We start from the raw sequence: 13,758 nt of genomic DNA on the forward strand, positions 1-13,758 counted from the left end.
AAAAAAAAAATCAAGACCATCTGAGGACAGTGGGTTAGGCCCTCCCAGCAACAATGGAACTTTAAGTACTTGACAATTTGTATGCTGTCAGTATGTAAGCACGGAGCCTCACAAACCCCACAGCTGCATGTTTACAGTTTAGACCAGCTCTGTGAATTGCATCCTTATGTTCTGTATTTTAAAAGGCCATTTTCAGCTCCTACTTAGCTTCCACTCAAAAATACCATTCAAATCAGGTCTGTGCGCATGCATGTGTTTTTTTCTTTTTTTTCAGTTCACACAATGCGAGGACTGGCCATGGCAATTTTCTCCATTGTGTTTGCTCTGGAGACCCAGTTCCACGTGGAAATTCAGCATTCGGATGTCTGTCACAGTACAAGGGCCCTGTTTGATCTTCGGTACATTTTAATGGTGGACATGGGTGCGTGGAAAAAAATGAAACAAACAGGTTTTAAGTCTCTGATTTCTGTGAGGCAGAGTGCCCAGGGCTTTAGGATTCCATTTAACATGGAGAAGTTTGGGCTTAGGTGTTGAACAGCATTGGGTCAAAACCTTGATCCTTTCTTTATGAGATCTGGGCAAATGATTAGGTTGACACTGATGACTCTGATGACTGACGGTTGACCATTTTACCCACAAGAATGGCACTTTCCAATAGTTTGACCTAACACTTCACCTCTTTAAACCTCATCTGTAAAATGGGAATAATAATACCACTTATCCACTTATCTGCCAGGGTAACTATGAACATGACACCGGATAACATATGTAAAGTGGTAAACACTGACCTTGACACATGATCAATTTCTGATGCACCACAGTCATCGTCACTGCTGCTGTTGTTTTCACACAGGTTAAAAAATTTCGTCTTCATAGTGACCCTGTCTGGTAGGTACTACCGTGCCCATTTGGCTGGTCAGGAAATGGAAGCAAGAAACTGTAAAGAACTTGACCACCCAGTGTCTCAACTAATATAGGTGGTGAAGCCACAGCCACCCTTTAAATCCTGTTTGTCTGACTGATGTTTGTACTCTTCACACATGGCACCCAGACTGTCACGCGGTCACAGGTATAGACACAAGCCCTGTGACGGGCCATTGCAGGCAGGCGCGGGCAGGGCTGGGCACAGAGGCCCAAGCACACGGCAGAGGATGCTTAGACAGCTCTCAGCGCCGAGGGCAGGAGGGAGAGTGAACGAGCCAGCCGCAATATCTTGCTTCTCTGAAAAAGAGGTTATCTAGATTCTTCCAGAGATTCACAATGGCCTCATGGAATTCTGGTGCAGAAAAAGGGTGAGAACGGATCTTTTGTGAATGAAGATGAAAGGGCTGCCTTTCTGAGTTTCCAAGAAGGCCAGCTTGATTGTAAGAAATCAAGTCATCCAGATACTAGGAAAAAGTGATTCTTTTACTTAGATTTCTGTAAAGGAAGCAAACATGATACTGTCTGTGGTTATAAATAACCCACAAATTTCACTCAAATGTGACAGCTTGTTCCCTGATACAAAGCTGGGATGTGCTTCATAATATCCCTTTGAGAAAACTATAGTCAATATATGTCGGTGGCATTCTCTGAGAAATGTCAGCAATATATCAGCTGCTCGAAATTTTTGACCAGAGATTCCATTTTTTAAGAAATATTTTCAAGAAGAATTGTTTCACATATAGAAAGGAAAAAAAAGAAAAAAATACACTTCAACAAGTATATTATTTATAATGTTGAAAATTGGGAACTCCATGCTCTATCCAATATGAGAGCTGTAGTTAACTGAAGTTTGCCATTAACAGTGAAAAGCAACAAGAAAAATACAATTATGAAAAATAAGGTAATGGAGCTTTCGATATAGTTGCAATGGAAAGAAGCAGGCTGTCAAGGTGTCTGCAAACTATGTTTGGAAAAATCTTCCTGCTTTAATTTCCTTATCTGTAAAATGGGTATAATAATATCTATCAGACAGACTAGGTCATGAAGATGAAATTGACACATGTAAACAATAATGACACAGCAACAACGATGGCTAAACTATATTACAAATGAAAACTTATGTATAGAAAAAAAAAAGCCTGGAAGGAAATACTTCCAAGTCCTAAAAGTTTTAGCTTAGGGTGGTAGAAGCAGAAGAGATTTTCCCTTCCCTATTTTTCGCTTGTCTGGAGTGTATATGTACTAGTTTCATAATGGACAAAAGATAGATTTGGAAATAAGTAACTCTGCTGTCCAGTGATTCTTGAACTTTAGGGTTGACAAGAATCACCTGGGATGCTTGATGCAAAAGCAGATTCCTGGTCCACACCCCCAGAGATTCTAATTCAGTTGGTTGCCATCTCCAGTGTAACTCAGGAATCATATTTCGAGAAACACTGATAGAGTAAATTTCAGACAGACTAACGACTATTGCACTTACACAGGGATTTTCATACTGAGTTTCTCTGGGGTCTTGAGGATTCCCAAGGGGTGAAGAAGAGTTCACAGAAGCAGAAGTTGGGAGGCTTGCAGCTTCCGACTTAAACACAGTGGCCTTCCCTTGTATCTGTTGTATGTGTTAGATTTTGGCAAAATATTGTTTGTGTTTTAAAGACTCTGCATCAACAAACCAGACTCAAAAACCTTAAAGACCATTTCACTCTATCTTCTGAGTTCAGAATGGAAATGATTACATCAGCATTTGATTTTGAATATAACTTTGGATGGAGGGAAGCCTACCCAAGGCTTTTTTTTTTTTTTTTTGGTTCTGTTTCTCAGCAAGAAGTTTCAGATACATGGATTTTAAAGATGGTGGTGCTGGAAAGGGTTGTTTCTATTTTTCTAACGTTGGATCAGAGACCACCAGTAATCTCTTGATGTGTACTGGCTTCCCCTTAGCTGGAAGTGGCTTCTACATTTCTCATCATTTCAGCCCAAATTCATGCTGGAAAACAGCTACACATATTCTGACTCTGTATTTGAAAACAAGAAATCAAAGACTCAGCATGTACTAAATTCTAGGATTATGTTGTAGGACGAATATACACGCAGACTCAAGGACTTGCTGGATCACTTAGGAGAAGAGGCCCCATGAGGATGATCATGATAAGGAACAAAGCTTAGCTAAATTTTATCACTAATAACTACAGTTTCAATAATATTAATAATACCTAATATGTGTAAAGCACTTGAATAAATAAAAAAATGTTCAACTTCAGAAAAGCACCTCAAAATTATTACAAGTTATGGAGATCTAGATGAATGTTGTGGCTTTCCTCTGTCCTGAGGGACTCAACGCTGTTTCCTGCATGAACTTTAGAGTCTGTATTATGGGGCCACAAAGCAAGGTACATACTGATAGAATGTTCTCCGTATGGAGGCCTTGTCTCTGCAGGAGGCAGAATGGCTTTGCAGAAAATGTGATCTCTAACAGAATATGATGAATGATTGTTCTTTGAGAAAAGAATGATGAATGAATGAAAGGAACCAGTGAGCAAGCCCAAACAAGGCTCGGCCACCTGACCACCCAATGAGAACATACAGAGAACTAGACACAGATTAGGTTACAACGCCACTGACCACCGTCTCCAGGGAGGCAGACCTCCTACTCATTCCTGGGTGGGATCTGGTTTATCTCTACCACCCGAAATGTTACCGACTGGTATTTTTACACCAACAGGTCGATTGCCTGAGACAATGAAGGAATCCACTCCAAGACAGACCCAAGAGTGGTTTAGGAACACCAGCGGAGTTACTGGATGCAAGCTAAGCCTGCCTCGGGATGGGAAGGCTGGCAGAGGGCCAGAGAGGCCCTCTTTGGACTTCAAGGACCTGAAACACCAAAATCCCAGGTCTCGAACCAGAGAAAATAAAATGAAACCAGGTTTGGGTACACGTTGAACCCTCCCAGGTAACAGGGCTCTGAGAGGTGAGGGGAAGGGAAGCACACACTCTCTTTCCGTTTTTTATACCCTCTCAAAGGGCTGGGATTTCTGGCCTCCTTTTGGGGTTGTGCACCACCCCCATATCTAAAATGTGTGTCCTCTGAATTAAGGAGAGAGGGTCCCTGTCAGGCTGTCAAGATGCACTTAGGGGCAATAAGAGCTCGCCCCAATTAACAAAGCCCCTTCATCACGTGGACCAGAATAGAACAAGCACACATGGGATTCAAAACTATTAGCCTGAAAGAGGCTGCCTGTTTCACTGTCTAGGAAAGAAACAGCTAGGGACACAAAGGGCCACGGTTCTTGGCCACATTCATATATGGGACACCCGCCCCCCAACAGGAAGAGCTCTGAGTATCACGGGACGCAATGTGGTAGAGTTGGTAGGAGTAAGGGGTAACCTGCTCTGACCATGCTTCGTCAAAAATTTCTGTGCTCAGTGAGGACGCTACTTGAAAAAGTTCCCAGAGAGATGACAATAACCTCATGCATATCTCTCCCCCAATAAGATTCTATATTCTTTAATAAAGACTCACCAATTTAATAAGGCGAGAAAAACTTAATTTCTGTGGCTTAAAAAAAATTGTAAAAAAGTTTCTTTTTTAAAACAAAACCAAAAAACATGATTTTATTACAGTATCACTTTGGATGTTGCTTAAATCCCTAAGCCAGGTTGCTCCCCGGATGATTGATCTTTTTTTTTTTTTTGGCCTTGCTGAGTGGCATGTGGGATCTTCGTTCCCTGACCAGGGGTCAAACCTGTGGCCCCTGCATTGGAAGTGTGGAGCCTTAACCACTGGACCACCAGGGAAGTCCCCTATTGATGTCTTTTGCTTTACTGATCATGACCTGACCTTTCGTGTCTCCTTCCTCCCCCATTCCTGGAGGAAAGCCTTGCTGCTGCACCAGTCCAAACCTTTCCACGTGGCTGCCCCACTCACGTGCCCAGGAGCTTTGACCATCAGCGCCTATTCAGGATTGAGGTTGCAGCTCCACACTGGAGACCAGGGGGATTTCCTACTGGGGGGAGGGGCAAGTAGAAATAGTAACAGTCCCTCAAGAGATCATCCATGAAAAGCATCTGGACTGGTGCATCATTTCCACAGAGTGCCAAGAGGCACGTTTTGCTGGATAACATTTCATAAGCTCAGTTTACTTCTCAGTTATCTAAGTTATCCTCACGTAGGACCCTTCCTGTTTGGTTTCTGACAATAAAACAAAAACAAAAAAGCAAAACCAGATACACATTCCTAAGAACAGATGAGAGTGCAGTGTTCTCCTGGAGCAGGTGCTGGTGTCAGGGTTTATGAGTTTCCTAAACACAACGCATACCAGACCTCTCCTGCCTCGGTTGTTAGGGAGAGAGCTTAACTTTTCTCTTTGGGGTCAAACGTGCTCACTCTTGGGAAGATGATTCTTTAGGAAGACCAGTCGAGAGGCATTAGGGACACGCTGTGTTTCTTCGGGGATTCTTTTCAGGGTACATGTTTCAAGATAATTCTAGATGCTTAAATATTAATACCAGAATTAGTATGCCTTGAGATATACGACTTAAAGGTTTGGGTAACTTTTTGATTGAAGTGAAAGTGAAAATGTTAGTTGCTCAGTCATGTCCAACTCTGTGACCCCATGGACTGTAGCCTGCCAGTCTCCTCTGTCATGGGATTCTCCCGGCAAGAACACTGGAGTGGGTAGCCATTCTCTTCTCCAGAACTTTTTGGTTATTTAGGGGGAAAAAGCTGGAAACAAGAGACTTCTGAATGAATCACTCTAGTCACTTGGGCCAAAGTTAGTTTACATATGGCACTTACCTAAGTCTAACTAACTAGTACTCCTTACCTAAACTTGAGTTAACCCCAGATAACTAGTCCTTCTTCCCAGCTTCTGTGCTGTCCCAGCAGCAAAGACATGAGCTATCTTGCTGACCACACGCTCTCATTTAATTAACTGTTTTCTATTTGCACATTGACATTTAGAAGATTCTTTATTTTCTTTTTTCAGAAGCCCATTTACTTCAATCTTGGCTGATAACAGTGTCATTCCCATTAGCCCTGTTTAATAGCATTAAAAAAAAAAAACTCAAATAAAGATTCTTTTTCTGGGACCCTTTTCCTGCCAGTTGGTTGTGATAAATAAGCCAGCCCCAAGTTCTTCCGTTTACATAAGTATGAATGACTATGGTAACGTGTGAACAAGACAGAGATGTAAAAGGTTTTTAAACCAGAGTTTAACAAAAAAGGCCCTGTCTGTCAATGAAATAAAGCTGTTTTGAATGTGTTCCCAATCATCTGGCTCCTTTGCTGGGAGCCCGTGTTTGCTTGGTGGTGATTAATGCGAGGCGTGCACGGCCTTCACGGAGTATGAAAGGGGACTGGCTGCTCCAAGTGGCATTCATCACGCTCACCGTCGGGCAGGTGCCGCACACCGAGGCGCTCTCGATTTTCTGAACCCCAGGTCGTGGGGTTACCTAGCTGCACCCCCCTCTGCCCTTCCCGGAGTGGGAGGTCATACAGGTCACAGGGGGTCAGGGCACCGTTTCTTTCCTGGTCGTTTATCTGCTCTGCACTTGACTCATCAGATGAGTCTGAAACCTACCAAGTTGTGAAATGTATGAAGAACGCTGGGGGGCTTCCGCGGTGATCCAGTGGCCAACACGCCATGCTCCCAATGCAGGGGGCCCAGGTTCCATCCCTAGTCAGGGGGCTAGATCCCACATGTCGCAACTAAGAGCCTGCCTGCTGCAACTAAAGGTCCCAAAGCAGTCAGATAAATGAATAAACAAATCAATGAATGAATATTAAAAAAAAGAAAGAATGTTAGTGTGCGTGGTGAGTGTCAATATAGAAGGAGGCCTTACAAGGGGGAATAAAACAGCTGATCCGGGCAGGTGGGAACTGAAGGCAGTGAGCATCAGCGCCAAGGAGGCCCTTTTCAGCAACATCCCCCCAGCTCCTCTCTCTCTTGCCTCCTGTGCTTGAGATGTTTTCTGAAGATCAGGCGAGTCAGAAGACAGAGGTGGACCACGTCCTGACTTTGCCACTTATTCCTGGAAGACTTGAGCAAAGACAGAAACACCACCCCTGCCTCAGTTTCCCCAGATGTATCATCATTCCTACCCCTAAGATGTCAAGGTTTCAAGTTAGCGCAGCTATGAGAAGCACTTGGCGCTGTCCTGGCATTCTTAGGTTGTCCATAAATGTCACCGGTTACTGGGGCTACTATTTTTATAAGGGTGACGGAGATGTTCACGCAAGGCTCTCTCCTCAGTCACCCTTATCAGATTCCATTAACACGAACAGCGCGTCTGCGCAGGGTTAAAGAATCTTCCACCGCCACCCTCTGCCTCTCCCGGGGCGCTGCACTGGCAGCTTCGAGTGCCAGGGTCTGGCCGTGGCCAATGCAAAGGCAGGAAGATCAATTAGGGAATCTGTGGACTCTGCTTTTGCGTAGGTTCCTATCTCAAAGCTAATTACTTATTGGCTTGCTTCAAGTCCTTCGCTGGGATTTCAGGAATTCCCAGGAGAGGGCTCTCTGATGAGGCTGCCTTCCTTGGGAAGGACCGGAAGGGAAGAAAGGACTTTTCATTTGCAGATGGCTTCCAACGCTAAATTCTGCAACGCACACATTCAAGAATTTCAAGCTACACAGTATTTACAAGCAATTTGGTGTGCTGCCCAGGCACTGTTGTAGGCATGGGGAATGGAGCTGCCATTGAGTTTACCTTCTAGCAGGGTAGACTAACCATAAAGAAACAGAAATGTACCATGTCTGCAAAGGAAAAAAAACAAACAAGATAGGGGGTACCCCAAGAGCATGAAGGTAGAAGTGTTATGTATGGTGGGTGTCCAGGCAAAGTCTCCCTAAGGGGGAGATATCTGAGCAGAAACATACAGGACTTAGAAGAACATTCCAGAAGGACAGAGGTGCAACAGTGGAGTTTTATGGTGTGTGTGTGTGTGTATGTGCGTGCGTGCACACTCAGTTGTGTCCAACCCTTTGTGACTCCATGGACTGTATAGCCCACCAGGCTCCTCTGTCCATGGGATTTCCCAGGCAAGAATACTGGAGTTGGTTGCCATTTCCAGCTCCCAGGAATCTCCCCAACTTAGGGATCGAACCCAGGTCTCCTACACTGGCAGGCGGATTCTTTACCACTAGTGCCACCTGGGAAGCCCAATTTAACGCATGGTAGTATGTATATGTATATCAATGCTACTGTCCCAGATCATCCCACCCTCCCCTTCCCCCCACTGTGTCCAATGTCCATTCTCTACGTCTGCCTGTCTATTCCTGCCCTGCAAACAGGTTCATCTGTACCCTTTTCTACATTCCAAAGACTTCTAGAACACCCAAATGTGTCTGGCTCCAGGTCCTCTGATGGCCTGGCTAGAGTCATCTCCAGGAGAATGCGGGTTCTCAGTCTTCCAACATGCTCATTAACTGAAAATTGCCATTTGTTTGCTTCTGCACTTATCTCATTATCTTTGGATTTCCTATTTAAAAATTGATTTCAGCCTGTGAAGCAGCAGCTAGCACCAGGCTCTTTAGGCTTTCCAGCTTCTTAGATCCCACAGAGATGGAAGCTGGTGCCATTGAGAGCTATTTTTACTCAGTTTTCTTCTGGTTCCTAAGGGCTTGTAGATTTCTTCACAAAGGGTTTTTTTTTTTTTTTTTAGGTGCTGGATGGAATGCCAGTCAAGTGGGGACTGCAAAACCCCACTCTCCTGGGCTAGATTTGATGCTTCTATTGATGGCTTAAAGGCCAAAGCAGGCCTGAGTCTATTTCTAGATCAATTTTTGGAATTCTCCATTTGCTTTGCCAAATGTTCCTGACAGGGCACCAACCCTTTAGGCTTTGGTTTTATTTCTTGCTTTTGTTTGATGGTGATTGTTCCTTCTAGACCCCAGGCCCAGTTCATCTGCATAGCTGTGACTAACATTCCAGATGGGCAACCTATGCACAGAATTCAGCCTGATGAGAAGTGAGGGAGCCAAGATAGAGACACAAGGCAAAGTATCCGGATTTCAGAACCAAAAAGCAGATCATTCTTTGAAAGCAGTGTTAAAGAGAACAGGGGCACTTCGGGGTAGGTAACTATAGCTGAAATGCAATTGTTGTATCTTATCCAAAATACCTTGAGGTCCGCTCCACATATTGTAAGCAATATAAACACCCCACTCTGTGTCCTTTGCCAACATGAATTCTTCATCGCAAGTAGGGAAAAGGCCCAGAAGCACCTTACAGGGATTTGCTGGGGGCCTTGGCACTGCACCACACTTAAAATACTGTCATGGTTTATCAACCTCCCATACCCTCTTCCCCTTCTTCTACTGCAGTCAACAAGCGGCTTACCTGCCAAAACCCAGCTAAAAATAGACTCTGCATCTGCAGCCCATCAGCCATCTCTGGCTGATGTGGGTGGGTAATTGACCTTCGGAGCAGGTGGAGAGCCAGAAATTTATTTTTTCCTGGATTGAGGCTCAGTTGACTTAAAACAGATGTTCCCTCAATACCGATCTGATGTTTATAATGGAAATGCTACAGAGCACCATTCCAGGGACTGTTGGAAGCCAGACGGGATGATGGGGGCGCCCGAGTGCACCGGCGCTAAAGGGGTTAAGTCAAGCCACCATTCTCCCAGGGCTGAAAAACCAGGAGGTGCCACTGGAGTGGGGGACCCGGAAACGAAGCTGTCACTTTGTATTTCCAGGTTTGCAGAAAAGCCTTTTTTCAAAAAATGTAAACATTCATTAAACTAATTTAAAGTTGTCATTACTCTCCACCCCTGCTGTTTTATATCAGATTATCCCTAAGTGCTTGGTGAAGAATCCCATAAAGCCGCACTCGATTCCTCTGCAGGGGATAATCGCATAGTTTGCGCTGTGATTTACACCGTGTGGCACTGGGAAGTGTCCTCAACTTGGAGGGGCCTTGGTTCCCGGGCAAACGGTGGCCGCCTTCCCCACAGAAGTAAAATTCCAACAGCGCCTCCACGACGATGACAGGTGCCCATTACCTTTGTTCCATCTGACGGAAGATAATTAAAAGCAGTTCAAAGCGCACGCCGGAAGGTATTGAGCATTTTGCTCATAAACAGAGAATGCAGGAAAGGAGATGTTCTGCGATGGTTCTAAAGCCTGAAGACGCATGGATGGTCCTTTCTGGCTTTCTTGCTCCCTCCCCTCCCCCACCTTGGGTTTGTGCAAAGCAAACAGAAAGGGGTATTTCACCCCTGCAACCTCCAGTTGCAGCCCTGCCTGGAAGGGCATCAGGAATCACACTACTCCTCCACCCGCCGAAGACAATTCTAAGGGAGAGAGAAGCTTGAAAAGTACATGGGCATTGTTCTGAATCCCAGCTTTGCCATGAGGATAGATATCCTCAGTCACCCACATCCCCTGCATGCAGCGGGAACAGCAATCTCTCCAAGGAAGACTGCTCTGACCTTGACCAGAGGTGAACATATCCACAGTGTCCAGCACAGCACCCGCAAGGGAGGTGTATTAGCCATGGTCCAAACTGCTACAGATGTGCTCAAGACTGTAACAGCGATCTTAAGCAGTCCAGAGCAAAATTAGGATGTGGGCAGTTTGTTTTCAGGGCAGCTGGAACTTTGATTTCTGTTTCTTCCCTTCCACTGTGGGCTCCTCACTCCCAGGAACCAACACTGTCACGGATTAGCATCCACATAATTCCAAACATACCTGTCTTGTGACCCAACTTCTCTGTGTCACGCTTACTAAATACACTGACTCTTGTCTAAGCATCAGCAACCAGTAGGGACTGCATGTGTATTCCGACAGGTACAATTTGCATTTTACCAGAGACTCAAATGCTTTAATCCAGGAGTGGCAGATGCCTGGTACGTACAGTCCTCCCGCACTCAGAGCAGACGCCCCGGATTGACTGTGGGATTCAATCCTCTGGAGGCTGGACCAGACTTCAGAGTCTTTCCGAACATTTCTGCTGGTCGAGACAGGCTGTGGACTGGGCACACAAAACGACACCTGGTTATCATGTCTGCCTCAACTTACAGGCTTAAATGAGAGATTCTGATTGGAGACTGAGGAAACACAAAGTACCGCCTTTGCATTCAAGAGGCATGTTCCCTAGAGGGTCGTGCAGTATACCAGTTTGTAAGTCGGAAACCAGACTGCGCACTCTGCCTTTTACTGACTGTGTGACCTTCAGTGTACTCCTGAGCCTCTCTGTGGTTGTTTTTGCATCAGTAAAACCACAGTACCTATTTCACAGTGTTTATGAGTGGATGCAAGTTTTTAGAAGGGTCCGTGCGTGGCTCACAATAAGCTCTGATCAACCGATGTTAGTTGTCATAATGATCGGTCACTATTCCTCAAGTCACAGCACACACCCAGGCCCCTGAAGGCACCTCTAGAGAGGTTGAGAATCTTAAGAACACAAAGAACGCAGGCTGGGGACAATGGCCTCAGTGGTTAAATTAAACAAAAGATGAGACAGTAGGAGGTTGGTTTGTGATTTCGCTTATAAAGTAAGACTAGGAAGAACTCCTCTGGTGCCCAGTCACTTTTGGAGAAAGTGGAAGTCACTCAGTCATGTCTGACTCTTTGCCACCGCATGGACTATGGCCTGCCAGGCTACTTGTCCATGGAATTCCCCAGGCAAGAATACTGGGGTGGGCTGCCGTTCCCTTCTCCAGGGGATCTTCCCAACCCAGGGATTGAACTCAGGTCTCTCGCATCGCAGGTGGATTCTTCACTGTCTGAGCCACCAGGGAAGCCTTATTTTTTAAGAGGTAAGGTATTTTTCAGTGCTCTTTTTTTTTTTTTTGGTTTGCCAAGCCCCAGGTAGGGCTAGTGGTTAAGAACCCACCTGCCAGTGCAGGAGACATAAGAGATGTGGGTTTGATCCCTGGGTCGGGAAGATCCCCTGGAAGAGGGCATGGCAACCCATTGCAGTTATTCTTGCCTGGAGAATCCCATGGATAGAGGAACCTAGCGAACTATAGTCCATAGGGTCACACAGAGTCGGACACAACTGAAGCAGCTTAGCACAGAAGGAAGAGAATAATACTGCTATTTATTACCAGTCAGTACTGGTCAGATGATATGAGATTCTATTGATACTAAGCACAAATTGAAATAAGCCAGGTGGCACCAGCCATCGATGGGACAATTGGAATTGAAGGAGCTACAAAAAGCAGGAGCATCCATGACCCACACTGTTGCTTTGGTTTACAAGGTCCTCACCAGTGAACAGGCAGGGGCCAAACCTCTCGGCCGAGAGGGAAGCATGCAGTGAAATTCACAAGGGTCTGTGCTCACAGTGTAGCAGGCAGAATTAGCACTGCAGTTTTCTGCATTTTCCGAAACTATTTTTGGAAATTACTGCAGTGAGGCTCTTACCAAGTTCAAGGAAATGAACTAGCATGGAAATCAGGCTGGGTTTGTTTTTCTTCAAGTGTAGGTGAGGGTGGGGGTAGTTGACACAGGAACAATGATGGATTAACTGCACATCTGGTTTGTATCCAGAAATATAATCGGTTTGAGCCTGCTTGGTCTTCGTTATTTATCAGCTTTGTATTTAAAAAAAAAAGAGAGAGAGGAGAGAGAGAGTAAAATGGAATCTGTTCAATAAAGAATTGCCAAGGACAAACTTGAAATGAATGAACTCTCAGTGTACAAAAGCAACATTTCTGAGAAAAAAGACACTGAGCATGATAAATTACTAAAGTTGTTAATAAAGCTATTTTTTCATGGGTGAAACAGTCCAGAGTATTTTTAAGTAGCGAAAAGGTAATGTTTTCGAAAAACGGGGTAGGATTATTAAGAGAACAACTTTAATATTGTTGTGGGGTTACTTGTTTCTCAAGGTCTCCATGTCTTTGTTTGGTTAAGAATATTGTGAGCCAGTGCCAAATTCTCAAATACTGTTGAGTTTCTGCTTTATACTTTGCAGATATCAAACTCAAACCCATACTGGTGAGCTGGTAGTTAAGGTATTTGGGAATAGGTAGCTGACAATATTGTTAATGTTCTTACTTAAGCAATTACACAGTAGATTAAGGGCGTCAACAGGAAGGTGTCTTTTATGCTGTATTTTATGGTTAAACAGTGCATTTCAGGATGACAACAAACTGTAATCGCATATTCATGTAATTTTAGGATGAAATCAATTTCTTGCAAACACAATTATTGTTACATAATTCTCCCACCTGTTTATGACTTCCCTCGAATTAAATTAAAATGCAATTTCACATTAACTTAAAATGTCATTTCAGAAGGAAACGTTTCCTATAAAGCTCTACATTAATAACAATCTCCCGAAATCAGTGTGATTGACAAGAAACCATAAATCTGTTCAACAGTCACAGTTTGGGATCAGATTTAAGGTGCTCTGTGCCACCTTCAAGGCTCAATGATGCCAGCTTTGGACATGTTCAAAGTGTTTGGAGAAGAGTAAGACCTTTTCTAGTTGTTCTGTAAGTAGAAATGCCAGAGCTAGCAAAGAAAAATATACCGGATCCCCAGTGAAATTTTGATTTCAAATATATAATGATTCATTTTTTTGGTTTAGAATGAGATAATTTTTCATTTAAGTGTGCCCCCAAAACTGCACAGAGCATATTGTACTAAAAGCAAGAGAGAAATAGAGGCTAACTTTTTTAGTATTGAATAAAATAAAATTCCAGCGTAGGTTTGTCCCATGCAATATTTGGGACGTACTTATATTTAAAAAATGATCCATTGCATATCTGAAATTCAAATTTCACTCAGTGCCCTATATCTTCATTTGAGGAATCAGACAACCCTCTCCATAAACCTTGGTCAAAGTGAGGTAGCAAAGTGGGGCTAGTCTTGTTCTTCTTTC

The 13,758-nt window shown here is 44.1% G+C and overlaps 1 protein-coding gene across 2 annotated transcripts in view; it reads right to left on the reverse strand.

Annotated features, from left to right (window-relative positions):
* The window catches only part of WWOX (WW domain containing oxidoreductase), a 918,690-nt gene that overhangs the window by 122,814 nt on the left and 782,118 nt on the right, over positions 1-13,758 (reverse strand). Inside the window, exon 9 of one of the 2 annotated variants that reach the window (XM_081513870.1) lies at positions 8,571-10,896. The exons of the other annotated variant lie outside the window; for it this stretch is intronic. Within the exon in view, the coding sequence (XP_081369996.1) occupies positions 10,852-10,896 (45 nt within the window). The 3' untranslated portion in view covers positions 8,571-10,851. Of the gene's footprint in view, positions 1-8,570; positions 10,897-13,758 lie in introns of those variants that run through there. 2 annotated transcript variants of the gene reach the window in all.

The sequence above is a fragment of the Giraffa tippelskirchi genome, chromosome 7 (assembly GCF_054371585.1).
Source record: "Giraffa tippelskirchi isolate mGirTip1 chromosome 7, T2T-mGirTip1v1.2.pri, whole genome shotgun sequence".
In the NCBI taxonomy this organism is placed as follows: domain Eukaryota; kingdom Metazoa; phylum Chordata; class Mammalia; order Artiodactyla; family Giraffidae; genus Giraffa; species Giraffa tippelskirchi.